General features: G+C 35.7%; 1 protein-coding gene across 1 annotated transcript in view; it reads left to right on the top strand.

The window, feature by feature from the left end:
• The window catches only part of TMEM131 (transmembrane protein 131), a 93693-nt gene that overhangs the window by 39156 nt on the left and 41119 nt on the right, over positions 1-13418 (top strand). Inside the window, 5 exon segments of the mRNA XM_054271685.1 lie at positions 7691-7814; positions 8715-8831; positions 9707-9829; positions 10493-10573; positions 13173-13323. Of these exon segments, the coding sequence (XP_054127660.1) occupies positions 7691-7814; positions 8715-8831; positions 9707-9829; positions 10493-10573; positions 13173-13323 (596 nt within the window).

A 13418-nucleotide genomic window follows, 5' to 3' on the forward strand; every position in this document is an offset into this window, starting at 1 on the left:
GTGTGTTAGATCTTGATTCATTGCGTGTTCCTTCATTGGTTTGGGTGAGTTTTTTTGGTAGCTGTATATCATTAATTAATCTTTTGTCATTTAGGTTCTAGTCTCAGGCAGCAATCCTCTTGTGATTTTTTAAAACTTAAGTGAGTTGCCAAAAGCAATTTTCAAAAACGTTTAGATATGGAGCCCCAAAGTTAAGTTTAAAATCTGTGAACCAACTCTGAGAAATGCTGAGTAACCCAGCCTTATGGTGGGAACAAGCTGCAGGTGCCAAGCACCTCGAAGTCAAATAATGCAGATTTAAGCTTTTGAGTTTTTGCCTTTTAAATCAGACAGGGTTTTCACATTCAAATTCTGTTTTTTCTGTCTTTGTTATTAATGCATTTTAGAAAAGGCATAAAATGTGTGTTTAGTTTCTGAATAAGTACTATACCCAAGAGGTGTTTTGTTAATAAGTAGCATGTAGCATATAGTAGAGCAAACTTGTTCCAAGTTCATGTTTATGCTGAGCTGTCAACATGTATCATACCCAGGCTAAAGAAAGATCTAATATTTATTTTCAGTTGTAAGTCAAACCATTCTTCCTGTGGCATTTTTGGTGTGCTACAAGTATGTGGGTTTAATCAGTTGTTTCAAAAACATGTCAACTTAAGCAGGAAGAATAGTTAATAAAAGTTACTTTATCTAATGATCTCAGAAAATCAAAACCAGCATTAAGTTGATAAATATGTGTTGTAGACACACTTCCTGTATTCCACCTGGAGATGAGATTACAATAATGGCCTTCTACTTCTGGTTTATAACAGTTGGAGTTTTTTTAATGCTGTTTTAATATAAAGCAGACAATATTCTATCACTTTGAAGGTAGTCCAGGTAATCTCACATTTATCAAAATAAATGCATGCTGTATGTTAGGATATGCAAATCTTTAGCTCACTTGAAGAGATCCCAAATGTTCTCTTAATTAAGCCTCTGGGAATGGGATAGAACTGAGGCAGGTTCTCCCATATCACTGTGCCAGGGGACTACTTGATCTAAGTGTGGAATACTCATTTGGGTATTTAATGTGTAAGTCTCTTTCTTGTGTTTCTGAAGCAACACCAATATTTTTCTGAAACAAATTCTGCAACATTTTCAGTATCGGAGATTTAGAGCTTTAAAGAAAACAGGAAAAAAACCTTACACCTAAAGGCAGCTCCACAACTAGCTGGCTTTTTTTACCAGCATTCTGTTCCTTGTATTCTCTTTTAAACTGTTACTCTCCCCTGTTGTTAAACGGGAATAACTGAGGTGTTCTACAAACAGGAATCATCATGTTGTTCTCTGTAGCTTTGGGAGTTGCTTGCTCAGAAGTTATTTTGACAGAACAGTAATTATCTATATGACATTCTCTGTTTAAAACAGGCCTTCATATTAGAGATCTTATAGATTGCCACCTGGGGTGAAGGCTCAAGAATACTTTTACAGGGCAGTTTCCATTCAGTTCTTGCACACATTTGTGGGAGTATGTGGATCTTCACAGATCTCAATACATTGCCTTCATCTTTGTTAATTCAGCTCTGACAGTATCATAAGTGAAGTTTAAGTTCTTTAACTAATTTTTTTTATAGAGGTACCTTATTATACTGGAGCACTTGTGTATTGAGTATTTTAGAATTCTACCACAATACAAGGTAAAACTTATCAAATTTTTTTTTAAATCTGGAGATATTTTAGAAGAAGTTGATATCCTGCCCCTGTTTCATAGAAATGATAGGTAATGTATGAGATTATACTTCTGGTTACAGTAATATTTTAATCCTTGATTAACATATTCTTCTGTGGTGAATGGAGGTTCTTGCTTCACTCAATTTGAGCGAGGTCCCATTCTCAGACAAAATTTTCTCATTGGTAGGGCATTATTCTGAAGTTCTTTATTTCAGTTTTATAGGATTATCTCATTTTGAATTTCCTTTGAAGTATTTTGGTTAGGGGATTTTTGTAATGTTTTCATATTTCTTGTTTGTGAACTCTAGTATTTGGCAGGATATTCTGTGAAGGCTTAAGCTGGGCTTGAAAGCAATTGCTTGGCAATGTTCAAATACTGAGACCTTGCAGGTGTGGAGACCTTATGTTTCTCTAAGAAACATAAGGGACATGCTTTCCTTTAAGGACAGGGTAGTGTCAGAATGGGTAAAAATCTGGGCAATATAGCCTGTCTTAAACCTATCTTAATATACCTCCCTTTAAATCTAGATTGCACTGCCTACAGTTATTCTTCTAATTACATGAACTAAGAACAAGAAGACAAATTAAAAGGGGGCATTTAGAAAGTGAAGTGAACATGAATGCTGTACTGCAGTGTAAATGGATTTATATCCTTGTAAGGCTTGATTGGTGTAAAAATTAGGGGAGGACTAGCATGGGAATGGAGAAATTATATTGTTAACAATTTAGCTATTGGAAATTTTCCTGGGCTATAGATGAAATGTTTGCATCTGCTAGATATACAGTAGATATTTACATCCTTAAAGCCACGGGAGTTACTTGAGGTATCATAGGATTGATATAAGTTTAGCAAAATGGTCTGTTTTCTTCATGAACTCTAATCCCTTGTATAAAAAATAGTGAAGAATTTTAGCAAGTAGAGAATTTACTCAGATGACTATTTTTCCTACATTTTAAGTAAGTTGCCTACAATGTACATCCAAATGTTTACACAGTACATTTGATACACTTATAATTTCTGAGTTTGAGATTGTTGAAATTTTAAAGAAATGTTGCTAAAGGAAACTTCATTTCCCTTGGAATTTGCTGAATGTGAGAAATTGTTGACAGTAAATTGACATTTCATCCAGATCTGCCTCAGGTTTTGTTCACATATCATGCTAGACTGCACAATGCTGCTGAAAGTTCATTACACTCCTAGATTCATTCCAATCACATTTGGTGATATGGTTGGATAAACTGTACTACTTGTATATGTGGTTTTGATAACTGTTTGGAAAAGGCGTGATTTTGTTGCATGGAATCTACATTAGATTCCTAACTTAAAATGGAGCGCTTGCTCTATTTAGTATGTTACATTGACACCAACTTCTTGTCAAGTCTTAATGTCAAAGAACTTTCTCTGTTAAAAGTCAGTGAAATCTGGAAACTAAGAAACAAACAATGTATAGGTTAGTAGGTATACAAAACCAAAACCCTTCTGTTTTTTTCTGCTTTTCTGAGTTGGAGACATGCTTGAGAATGCAAATGTATGTGCTTCAGCTGCTCTTAACTTCAGGTAAAGAAGCCACTTGCCTGTGTCACTCAACCGGTTTTGTGTGTAGCAGGAAGAATGCTGTACTCACTATTTCTCTGGTTTTGTACGTGATGCAGGCTTCCTTTCTGTAAGGAAACTAGCATTTTCTTCAGCATGAGGGACAAAAGGCATTCTCTTTCAGTCTCTGGAGGTAACCTTGTAAGACCAGCTCGTTTGTTTCTTTTAATTAAAAGTAGTTGGATACGTTACAAAGTCAACACCCAAGTTCTTATTGTTGGAGCTTGCTCAGTCTGATCTTTTGGCTGGAGAACCACCTTCATTGGTTCAGGAAGTTCCAGAGCCTAGGAGAGTGTCCAGGGCACATGACTTTGTGCTTTCCACATTACTCTTCTGCCTTCTACGCATCTGTTATTCACCCCTGTCTGATAGGATACTGTGTGACAGGATACTGATTGAACCCTTGTGACACTTCTGATATGTTGTGTGACAACAAGTTTTACAATTGTCTCTGCACTTGCCAAAGATGCTAAATGAAAAACATACATGGAGGAAAACATGTCAAATTCTCAAGTGTATGAGGAATTAACCAGAATTGACTATTGAGTATATTTACCTATATTCCCAGCATTTAAAAATGTATCTAGGAAGCTTTTGATTGACTTCATCTCTCTCTCCAGTCTCATTAGAAAGAGTAAGGGATGAAAGAGGAAGAATATATCTGCTGTATTCATATATTTTTCTTTTCAGTAATAGATCTGTATCCGTTTTCATAAATCAAGTGAGCTTAAGCTATGTGCAGTAAGAAAAAAAATTATTTGCTCTTTTAAAAGGCCATTTATAAAATTTGTATTTGCTTCACAATGAGTAGCTACATATTTTTGCCAGTCAGTTTTGGGCCAGTAACTCAAGGACTCATCTCCCCCAAATTTGCAGGAGCTTACTTCCGTTGTTAAAATAACCTTTGATCACTGGAAGAGCAGTGAATTCCATTACAAGGACATGCTTACAGTACACTGCAGGTGCTAACTCAGACGTTGAAAAGAGTTGAGTTGCAGCAGTAAAAACATTAACACAGGCTTCTTTACCCATCTGACCAGGTGCCTCACCCTTGTTAATTAGCATCTTCTTGTCTAGGTTACGGTATCAGATTTTTTTTTTATCAGTGTAGATTAACCTTTTTATGCAGGGACAAAGAATCAGGAGCAAAATCTTACATGCTTTGATAGTTCATGTTTGCCTGAAGGTTGGTGTCTATACCGGCTTCTCACAATGAAAAATGCTAGCTGTGACTGCTCTGGGAAATTCTGCTCTAAAATTTGGCATCAGCTACAACCACACTTGTGCTGATCATTGTGGTTTGATAATCTGCAGCTTGGAGAGCATCCCTTATGAGATTATTGCTTGGTATGCAGGCTCATTAGAGGTGTCTGGTGCGCATTGCCCTACCTGGATTTTACCATGTCTAATTGCAGAAAAAACAGGTGAGGTTTATGAGGTCCTATTTCTTTATATTTGTGTAACATCACACTTAAAGAATATAAGGAAAGCTGTATCTCAACCAAATGTAATACCGGACTCACTGTTTCAAAATCGGAGTTATCAGCAAAAGAGTAAAGTAAAACAAAGTCCTAACATCAGAATTCCTTTTTAGTGCCTTCTGCCTTTATTACCTATAATTATACTGTGGTAGTTGAGTTTGGAATATGAAATTAGTGAGCTATGGTGGTGGTCATGGCTGTTGCCCAACCAGTTTGTTTTTATAGATTTGAGCCTCTCAAACAGATGTATAGTCCCTTCTTTTCACAACTGGAAAAACATGAAGGACTTAAAGATTGTTAATATTGGAACAATTTCCTGGCTAACGAGTTTTATTTGCAAACTGCCTTTCTGATGTAAGCAGACTGGTGGTTTGCTGTTGTGACTTCATTCAAGATCATTTTCTTGGCTTTGTGATGTTTCACACACTTAAGTGTGCATCATAAGTGTCACTGAAGCAACTCTGATGTTCAGTTTTCAGTACATAGCTGTTTCTCTTTAGAGACCACAGATGATACAATAGTCGCATCATTTACTCATATGTAATATACTGATTAAAATCTACTCATCTCTTTCTTCTTCCTGTTGTGATTGGAAGGAACTGTTCAGTTTAAGTCTCGTTTTTGGTGTCAAGTCCTCATATGAAGAGTGAGTGCTTTGTTACAGAGTAGGAAGATTATTTCCCCTTCTTGACGAGCTGCTAATCGTGTTGTGGGGAGAAGTACCCAACAACTGCACGGTGGCAAGCAAAGGAGTTGCACTAAGGCACTGGGAGCATGTCTTCCACTAAGGAGAGTGAAAAATTGTAGTGAGAACTACAGAACAGACAGCTAATCTTCAGGCTACAAGAGCTTTCTTCAGTGTTGGAGGAGATTGACTGTTTTATTTCTTCTGTATTTTTAAAAAATGTTGGTGTTGGTAGAATCTGGGTAGTGCTTTAAGGCTTGACCACTTTGTCTAAACAAGGAATTTGCTGCAAAAATGTTGACTGGTATAGAAGCTTCTGCTTTTCTTAGTTACCCAACAGATAAAATACTCAAGGCTATCTGTAGTGATGTCACTGAAAGAGTGTTTGAAGCAGTGTGTTTGTAATTCAGGGAGTGCTGGGTAACTCCCTATCAGCAGACACTTTCCTTGGTTGTGGATTTGCATGTTTGTTTTTATGGTGGGATTTTTGGTGGAAGTGAGGGTAGAGATGAGGGAATTTGGAGGGCTGGCTCTCATTTGCATTCCTCTGATCTGGGAAGCTTTTTCCTAGCAAAAAAACAGGTGCATAGGTTTACTGTTTAATTCCATTGATCAACAGTATAGCAGTTACAGTAGTTAATGCAAAAGGTCAGAGCTGATAAACTATTTCCTTTTCTGATGTCCCCATGTATGCTAGCAAGAGATGAAAGTATTTTCTGTTAGGGCTTAACCTGGGCATTTGGTTTTGTACAGGTTTTGAAAGGTGAGAGGAATTGTGGTCTCTGTCACTAGTAAAGTTAGAAAAGTCAAAATGTGATGTTTTGAGTGAAAGAAGGGTTTGCTGACAGAGATATGAAATTAGGTGAACTCAGCAAGCAAAGAGTTTTAGAGTGGCAGACTGTAGATATATTTTTGTTAGTGATGATGTCATTTATTGATGGTTAATAATTGTGTCTTTGAATTAATAACATGGTCTTTAGCATCTGCTTCATGCGTAGGAGATTCTGTAACCACAATCACTTCATAAATTGTGGCATAGTGTGTTTATTGTCACTAAATTCTCCATTCAATAGAGTCTTTAATTTACAATAAAGTTACATTGCTTTATCTGTTGAGATATATTCTACACCCCACACTAAGCTGAAAAACTGCAGTAGCACATATTAATTTGGTCTGTTAAGGTTAATTGAGGATGGCTGAACAGCTGCCTGTTTCTGGTCATCATCACTGCAGCTACTACAGGTAGTAATTCTTATCAGTAGTTTGGGTGTCCTTGCAGTGTTTGGAGCAAGTGACAGGGGAGAGAGTGCTACAGGGACTACATGTAGCCTGAAAGTTAAGAGTTAGCTATTTTGAATTCCAGAATTCAAAATGCAGCAGTTTTAATCTGTAAACTGCATGCTTTATTAGTGCTTTGGTGCTGATACTTTGGATGTATGGGTTAAAAGGCATGAAAAAAAATCTGAAGAGACAGTAAAGTCTGAAAAATAATTGCTGAAACAGGAACATCTATTGTCACCTCAGCTGTTGTAAGCAAAACGAAACTAGCCAAAAGCTTGTGTCAAATGAATTTGTTAGCATGTCTTGTTACTGAAAACTTGGGTGGTTGACTGTGGACTTTGATCTTTCAGGGTTCCTAAATTCTAGAATTTTTCTTAAGCCTTTTTTTTTTTTTTTTTACTTAAGGTATTAATTCAAATAAATATAGAAATAAAATACCGGTTGCTGTACATGTCTGCATACTTAATTCTGTAGAATGTATTATAAAATATAATACCAGAAAAGTTCTGGGTAAGACAACTTATAATCTATCATCAAAAAAAAATTTGCATTTAGACTTTTGGCTAATGTGTGTTCTGTTTATTTTCAGTTGCTGTGTGCACCCTGTCTTAAGATAGTTATTTAGAAGTTCTAGCATAGGAATAGAAAACTCTGCTTCTTTTCATTCTGAAGTAAAAATCTGACAATAGAATTTCATGAGCATGATACAATATTAGGTTAACCTTCAGGAAAAGTAAGCAAGAAAATAATGGAAAGTACGTTAACTAAGTAATTCTTACAAGTCCAATATACGTATGTTACTTGAGAAAAGCATTAAATGCAAAGCTCTGTTGTCAGTGCTCATCACTTTTATTCTCCTATCTGGTGTAATGCAAAAAAAGTCCAATGCTTTATTGTCTGGATTTCTGACACGTTGTAAATATTTTCTCTCTCTTTTTTTGACAGGCCAGTTGGAATGCCAAAAATGGAAAAAGTTTACCTACATAACCCTAGCTCAGAAGAAACAATTACATTAGTATCAATATCTGCTACAACATCACATTTTCATGCATCATTTTTCCAAAATAGGGTAAGTTTTTTACTTTCTCAAAATTAGCTTTTCTTCTTTCTCTCAAATCTGAATGGAAACTTCTCTAAAAGAGTGACTTACTGCAATAATTACATATCTAGAAGTATTAAATACTGCAGTTCTTCATCTCATATTAGAGCAAATTTGAACTGAGCACAGAAACGCAAGGAGTCCTGACTATGTTGGAAATATATAATTGATGGTTTAACAGCAGGTCTCCTTTGTTGCTGAAGTGAGTACATTTCCTCAGATCACTTACAGAAACAGACTGTTCCTATAAATTTTCTGGATATTCTGAGTCATGTGAAGTAGTGTTAGTGTGCAGTAGTTACTCCAGTGTACTTAGAGCTGTAAGTAATTGTGATACAGGAACTTGCACGTTCAAAAGCATGTTGTCAGCAGGGTTAACTGCTAACCACACTGCTGTCAGATAGAGTCCTCTAGTTTCAGTTTTGTTTGCAGGACCTGTGGCTTAGCAAAAGCCATGTAAATGTGAAAGAATTCAGAGAACCTGTCTGTGATAAGCAACCGGTTGCATTTATGGAAGTCTTGTAGCAGTTGCATTTCTCCAGTAACCTTTGAACTGTCAGTCTGAAATATTTTTTCGATAAGCCGAACTCTAAATTCAGAATTCAGTGCAAAAATTCAATTAAATATGATCCTGCAATAGATAATAGTTTGAAATTATTGCTATTTTTATTAGTTTATTATGCGTTTCATTTATTTGGAAGTTCTACTTTTTTCTTTCCATATCTGCTGTTGACTTGCTAACGTCAGTATTCCTCAAAGGATAACATGAGGATTTCTGCATCACAAAAACTATTGTTCATCTGCATGATGTAGTTTATTCAGTAAACAGTTTTGCTTATCCCTCTGCTTGCTTGCTTTTATATTTTCCAGAAAATTCTTCCAGGAGGAAATACGTCCTTCGATGTAGTTTTCCTCGCAAGAGTAGTGGGAAATGTAGAGAACACTTTATTTATTAACACTTCTAATCATGGGGTATTTACTTATCAGGTAAGAGAATTGCACACTTTTCAGAAAAGTGAAGTGTGAATCAGGCAAAGCCGTGTCTATTATGAGATGCATAGCCATCCAAGGATACTTGCATAGTAGCAGTGGGTTGTTGGTTTTGAGATTTTTTTTTCCATCAACCCAGTTGAAGAAGTTTCCATCCCTGTTGTTTGTTGTAATGCAGATACACCATGGTAAGGATCAGTAGGGCAGTACTGTAAGCCAGATCAATGAAATTACATAGGATTTAAAATCCTCCCAATACCTTTATTACATGTGTTGTTTTAGTGGCTCATTGTAGGGATCTAGCTCATCTTTTAGCCCTTTACTTATCTGATCCGGTGGCAAGACAATGTTATTCATTAAGCTGGTAAAAAATTACTCACTGGAGATTCAGAAAGATAATTCAGACAGGAGAGAGAGACCAATAAGTGAAAAATGAGAGAAATCCTTTTGTTGAAAGAATATAGCTCTTACCATGACAATGTTTTGCAAGCAAAACCAACAAAAATGCTTCCCAGTATAGATAGTTTCATAATGATATGATAAAAGGCACATTTCCTATTTCTTTAGCCTTTATCTGGTATCTATCTATGGCACTCTATTCTAGAGGGTCAGAAAAAAAGATAGCTTTTTGATTGTTTTTCAGTGAATGTGTATATAGTAGTAATTAGTAGAAATGAGAAATAGCCTTTAGCTGCAAACTAAACCAGTTTCTTTATTTCAGAGCTTTAGTATGATACTGGTTTTAAAGAATTAATGATAAGTATTCTATAATCAAAAAGACTTTGTGGTGGATTGCTGAAATGGGTGGGCATGTTAGGCTCTGTAACAATTACATACAGCTACTTAAGTTTGTGTTTCTTTTTCTGAACCAGGTGTTTGGCATTGGAGTTCCGAACCCCTATCGATTGCGCCCATTTATTGGGGCACGAGTTCCTGTAAATAGCAGTTTCTCTCCTATAATAAATATCCATAACCCTCACAGTGAACCTTTGCAGGTGAGCATAAGAGAAAAATCATTAAATGCTTGTTTATGGTATTAAATTGAAATTTTGTTTATTTTCGTAGTACTTAAAATTCTGTTTGAACTTTAGAGCTATTTGAGGTCATATATTTCATATTACAAGATTTTTTTTTTCTGCTCAAATGCAAATCAGTTCTAGACATTTTAGATTATAGTTGCTGATCTCTTAATTTCCTAAATTAAGATTTTCCAGAGAAATTTCAGTTTTTAAAAGGCTTGTTATTACTGAAAAATAAAGATTTAAACTTCACTAGTAATTAGGAGAAATACTGAAGCAACAGATCTTTTAATCCAGTGACACCTCTTAGCTTTATTCTGTCTGGGTTGCACAGCATACAGTGTTGTTTCAGTATACCCCAGTATGTAATCTTGGAAACTATTCTGATATATGAGCAGGATTGATATCTTTAGCTAACCAAATTCTGATTCTGTTAAGTGATTCACAAACAGTAAAATGCTCTAGAAATCACATAAAGTGTATCACTAGCAAGTGGCTATATCAGCATTAAAGTGAATTTGTAAGGTATTCCAGTGATCAAGTAGTCACTAACCTATGCCATCGCCCATGATAATACCTGATAAGTAAACAGGATCCCTTTAAGGTTGAGTGCTGACATTTTCCTGTTGTCTACCTCAGGTGGTAGAAATGTATTCCAGTGGAGGTGATCTCCATTTAGAGCTTCCAACAGGTCAGCAGGGAGGTACAAGAAAGCTGTGGGTGAGTAGTCATGTCTTGCAGCACTCATTGTATTTGTTAAGGAGGTTTTATTTTGATATGAGCTTAGACTTTGGGTTTTGGTTTTTTTTTTACTAATGTTGTGTCTTGTCATATAATCATTTAAAATACCCCATAAAAATGGAAACAGTAACAGGGTCTGTTAATATTATGGTAGTAGGAGTTGAATGAAAGGTTTAATTAAGGTAAGCCATATGCATTGAGATGTACTGTTTTGAAATGTGAAGAATAAAATTATTCCCATTAGAATGAATTACACCTACCTGTGCTTTCAGTCCTGGAGACCTGTGAGCTGGATCTAACCCACAGAAAAATAATATACAGCTTTTTCTGTTTGGTTTGTTGGTTAGGTTTTTTTTTTAAGTTTGTCTTGGCTTTTTTGGTGGTGCTGGGATTTTTCAATTTAGAAAGTCCTTCCTGCAAATTACTATGAATGCACACATGGGTCGAAAATGAAGCTAAACAAACTTAGGGAAGAAAAATCTATTATGGACTACTAAATAAAACAGCAGTGTATGTAGATGAAGTAAATCCCTAGATCATGTGTTGAGAGTGGCTGGAAACTGTTCTGGGAAATACTCCTACATGCATACCCTGCAGCTACTCCCTACTCATCATGTCTGCTGCTAGAGAGAAGATGGTGGATTGGATGGACTTGTGGTCTGGCTCATTAAATCTGGTTTGAAGTAACACATAATGATATCTTTAAGTGAAATAAAATTTAGAAGCATCCTGAAGGTATAGTTCTTGGCTGAATGCTGTATGTCACAACATTGGTAATGTCCAGCTAGATACAAAACCTATTTTCCTTTTCAGTTAGAATTACTTGATTTTTTGATGACTGGTTTCTGGTCTAGAAGAGACTTCAGAGCCATTGGGCTCCTAAGTTTGTATTTTGTTCAAACCGTAATGTGACAGTTATATTTGTTTTAGGAGAGTATTTCCAAGTCAGTTACAAAGGACAATCACAATTCTTAATTCTTATATTTTCTGGAGAAAGTCCATTAGAATAGCAGTATTTTAGGTACAAAAATTGCAAGGAAATAAGTATTAACACAGATCACAACATTTTAAAAAAGGCAGTGGAAACAGATACCGAGGGTTAGATGTTCACATGTAAATGGATTTTAAAACATTATTGTCCTAATGTTTTTACACTGCTTTGGTCAAATTGCATTGCTTCTAAAGATAGCCCCTTCCTGGTTGTCAGGAGAACTCAGGGGGGATGTTTTTCAGGGCATGAAGCTTTTTGGCTTCCCTTGGCCAGGTTGCCAGTTAAAGCAATAATGACTCGCATGTGAAAGCTTCCAGTGTCTGGCAAGGACTGATCCTCTTGTTTCCTCTATCCATCCATTTTCATACCCATTGGTATGCATTTTCATATAACCATTGGTATTTCAAAACAGTAAGGCAGCTTTAAGAAATCAAACCAGTAGGAGGAAATACACAGATACATCATTGTATTGGTTATATGAAGAGCAGTACTGCTGTTAGAAAAGCTTCAAAGCAGCAGAATTTACTTGAGATATGGTGATGATACTTTGACATATGGATATACATAATTGTATAAAATTGTTTTGATGCCAAATGTTTGAATGATTGGATGGAGCAGTCTGCACATGCAGGAGTATTTTTTGATCTGGCCAGCTTTGGATCCCTAGTTACACATATGGAAGAGTCAGATCACATCCTTTCATACATTAATGAATGGCTGCATTATGTTGGGTCTGTGAAAACAGAACTTGTAATCTTCTTACTTTGATATTCAACAGCTTTCAAAATATACATCTGCAGTCATTGTGCCTTAGAAAATTTCCAGTCAAGGTTTTCATCTTCTATTTAAAAACAAACACCAAGCAACCGACGAAAAATCCAATCCTCAGACCTTCTGTAATGTGATGAGGAAGACAATCTGATGTTAGTATTTCAGCTGTAGTGCTGAAGTTAGTCTTGTGCTGCAGATGTGTTCAGAAAATACAGAAAGAGATGTCTTTCAAACCATGAATGCAGATTAGAACCGACAGAATAGGCATGGTACAGCAACTGAAATTACTTTTTTACTTTCTCTTGTAAATTACATGGTGACTAATAAACGTGGAGCTCCACAAGCTTCTAGCTGAATGGAGTTGTGCACTGGTTTAGTTTGTGTTTAGCACTGAAACTGTATGGCCTGTGTCTGCTTTGGAGAAAAAACAGTATGCAAATTCAATATTTGATATAACTGTCAACATTTTTTCTGACTATCTTTTGTTTATTGTCAGATTCTGCTAATGTAGTCTACTGTCTTTTTAACCACAATTTGAATACATAAAACTTAGAATCCTAGAATTGTTAACTTAATCAAATGGGACATGAAAGTTCTCTTGCATATACCTAGTTTTAATCAGTGTCCTATTAGATGATTACAACTATCCTTTATAAATTTAATGGGAATTTTAGTTATATGAAGCCTATCTCTTCCTGCTATTGTAGCTTTTTCTCTTAACACAATTATATTCAATGCTTCTATTGTAATTATTTGGTGTGACAGCTTTTTTTGTAATTACTGCACTCTCATAGATGTGCTTTGGTTATTTATCAGGAAATACCTCCCTATGAAACAAAAGGAGTGATGAGAGCCAGCTTTTCTTCACGAGAAGCAGATAATCATACAGCCTTCATTAGAATAAAAACAAATGCCTCAGACAACACAGAAGTTATTATTCTGCCTGTTGAAGTAGAAGTTACAACAGGTTTGTGAAAGAGTGGTTGGGGTTTGGTTGATTTTTTGGGTTTGTTTTGCGTTTTGGTTGGGGTTTTTTTTCAATTATTCAAATTAATTAACTCT

The sequence above is a fragment of the Melozone crissalis genome, unplaced genomic scaffold (genome assembly GCF_028551555.1).
Source record: "Melozone crissalis strain CALT ecotype California unplaced genomic scaffold, PUWL_Pcris_2 ptg000013l_1, whole genome shotgun sequence".
Lineage (NCBI taxonomy): Eukaryota > Metazoa > Chordata > Aves > Passeriformes > Passerellidae > Melozone > Melozone crissalis.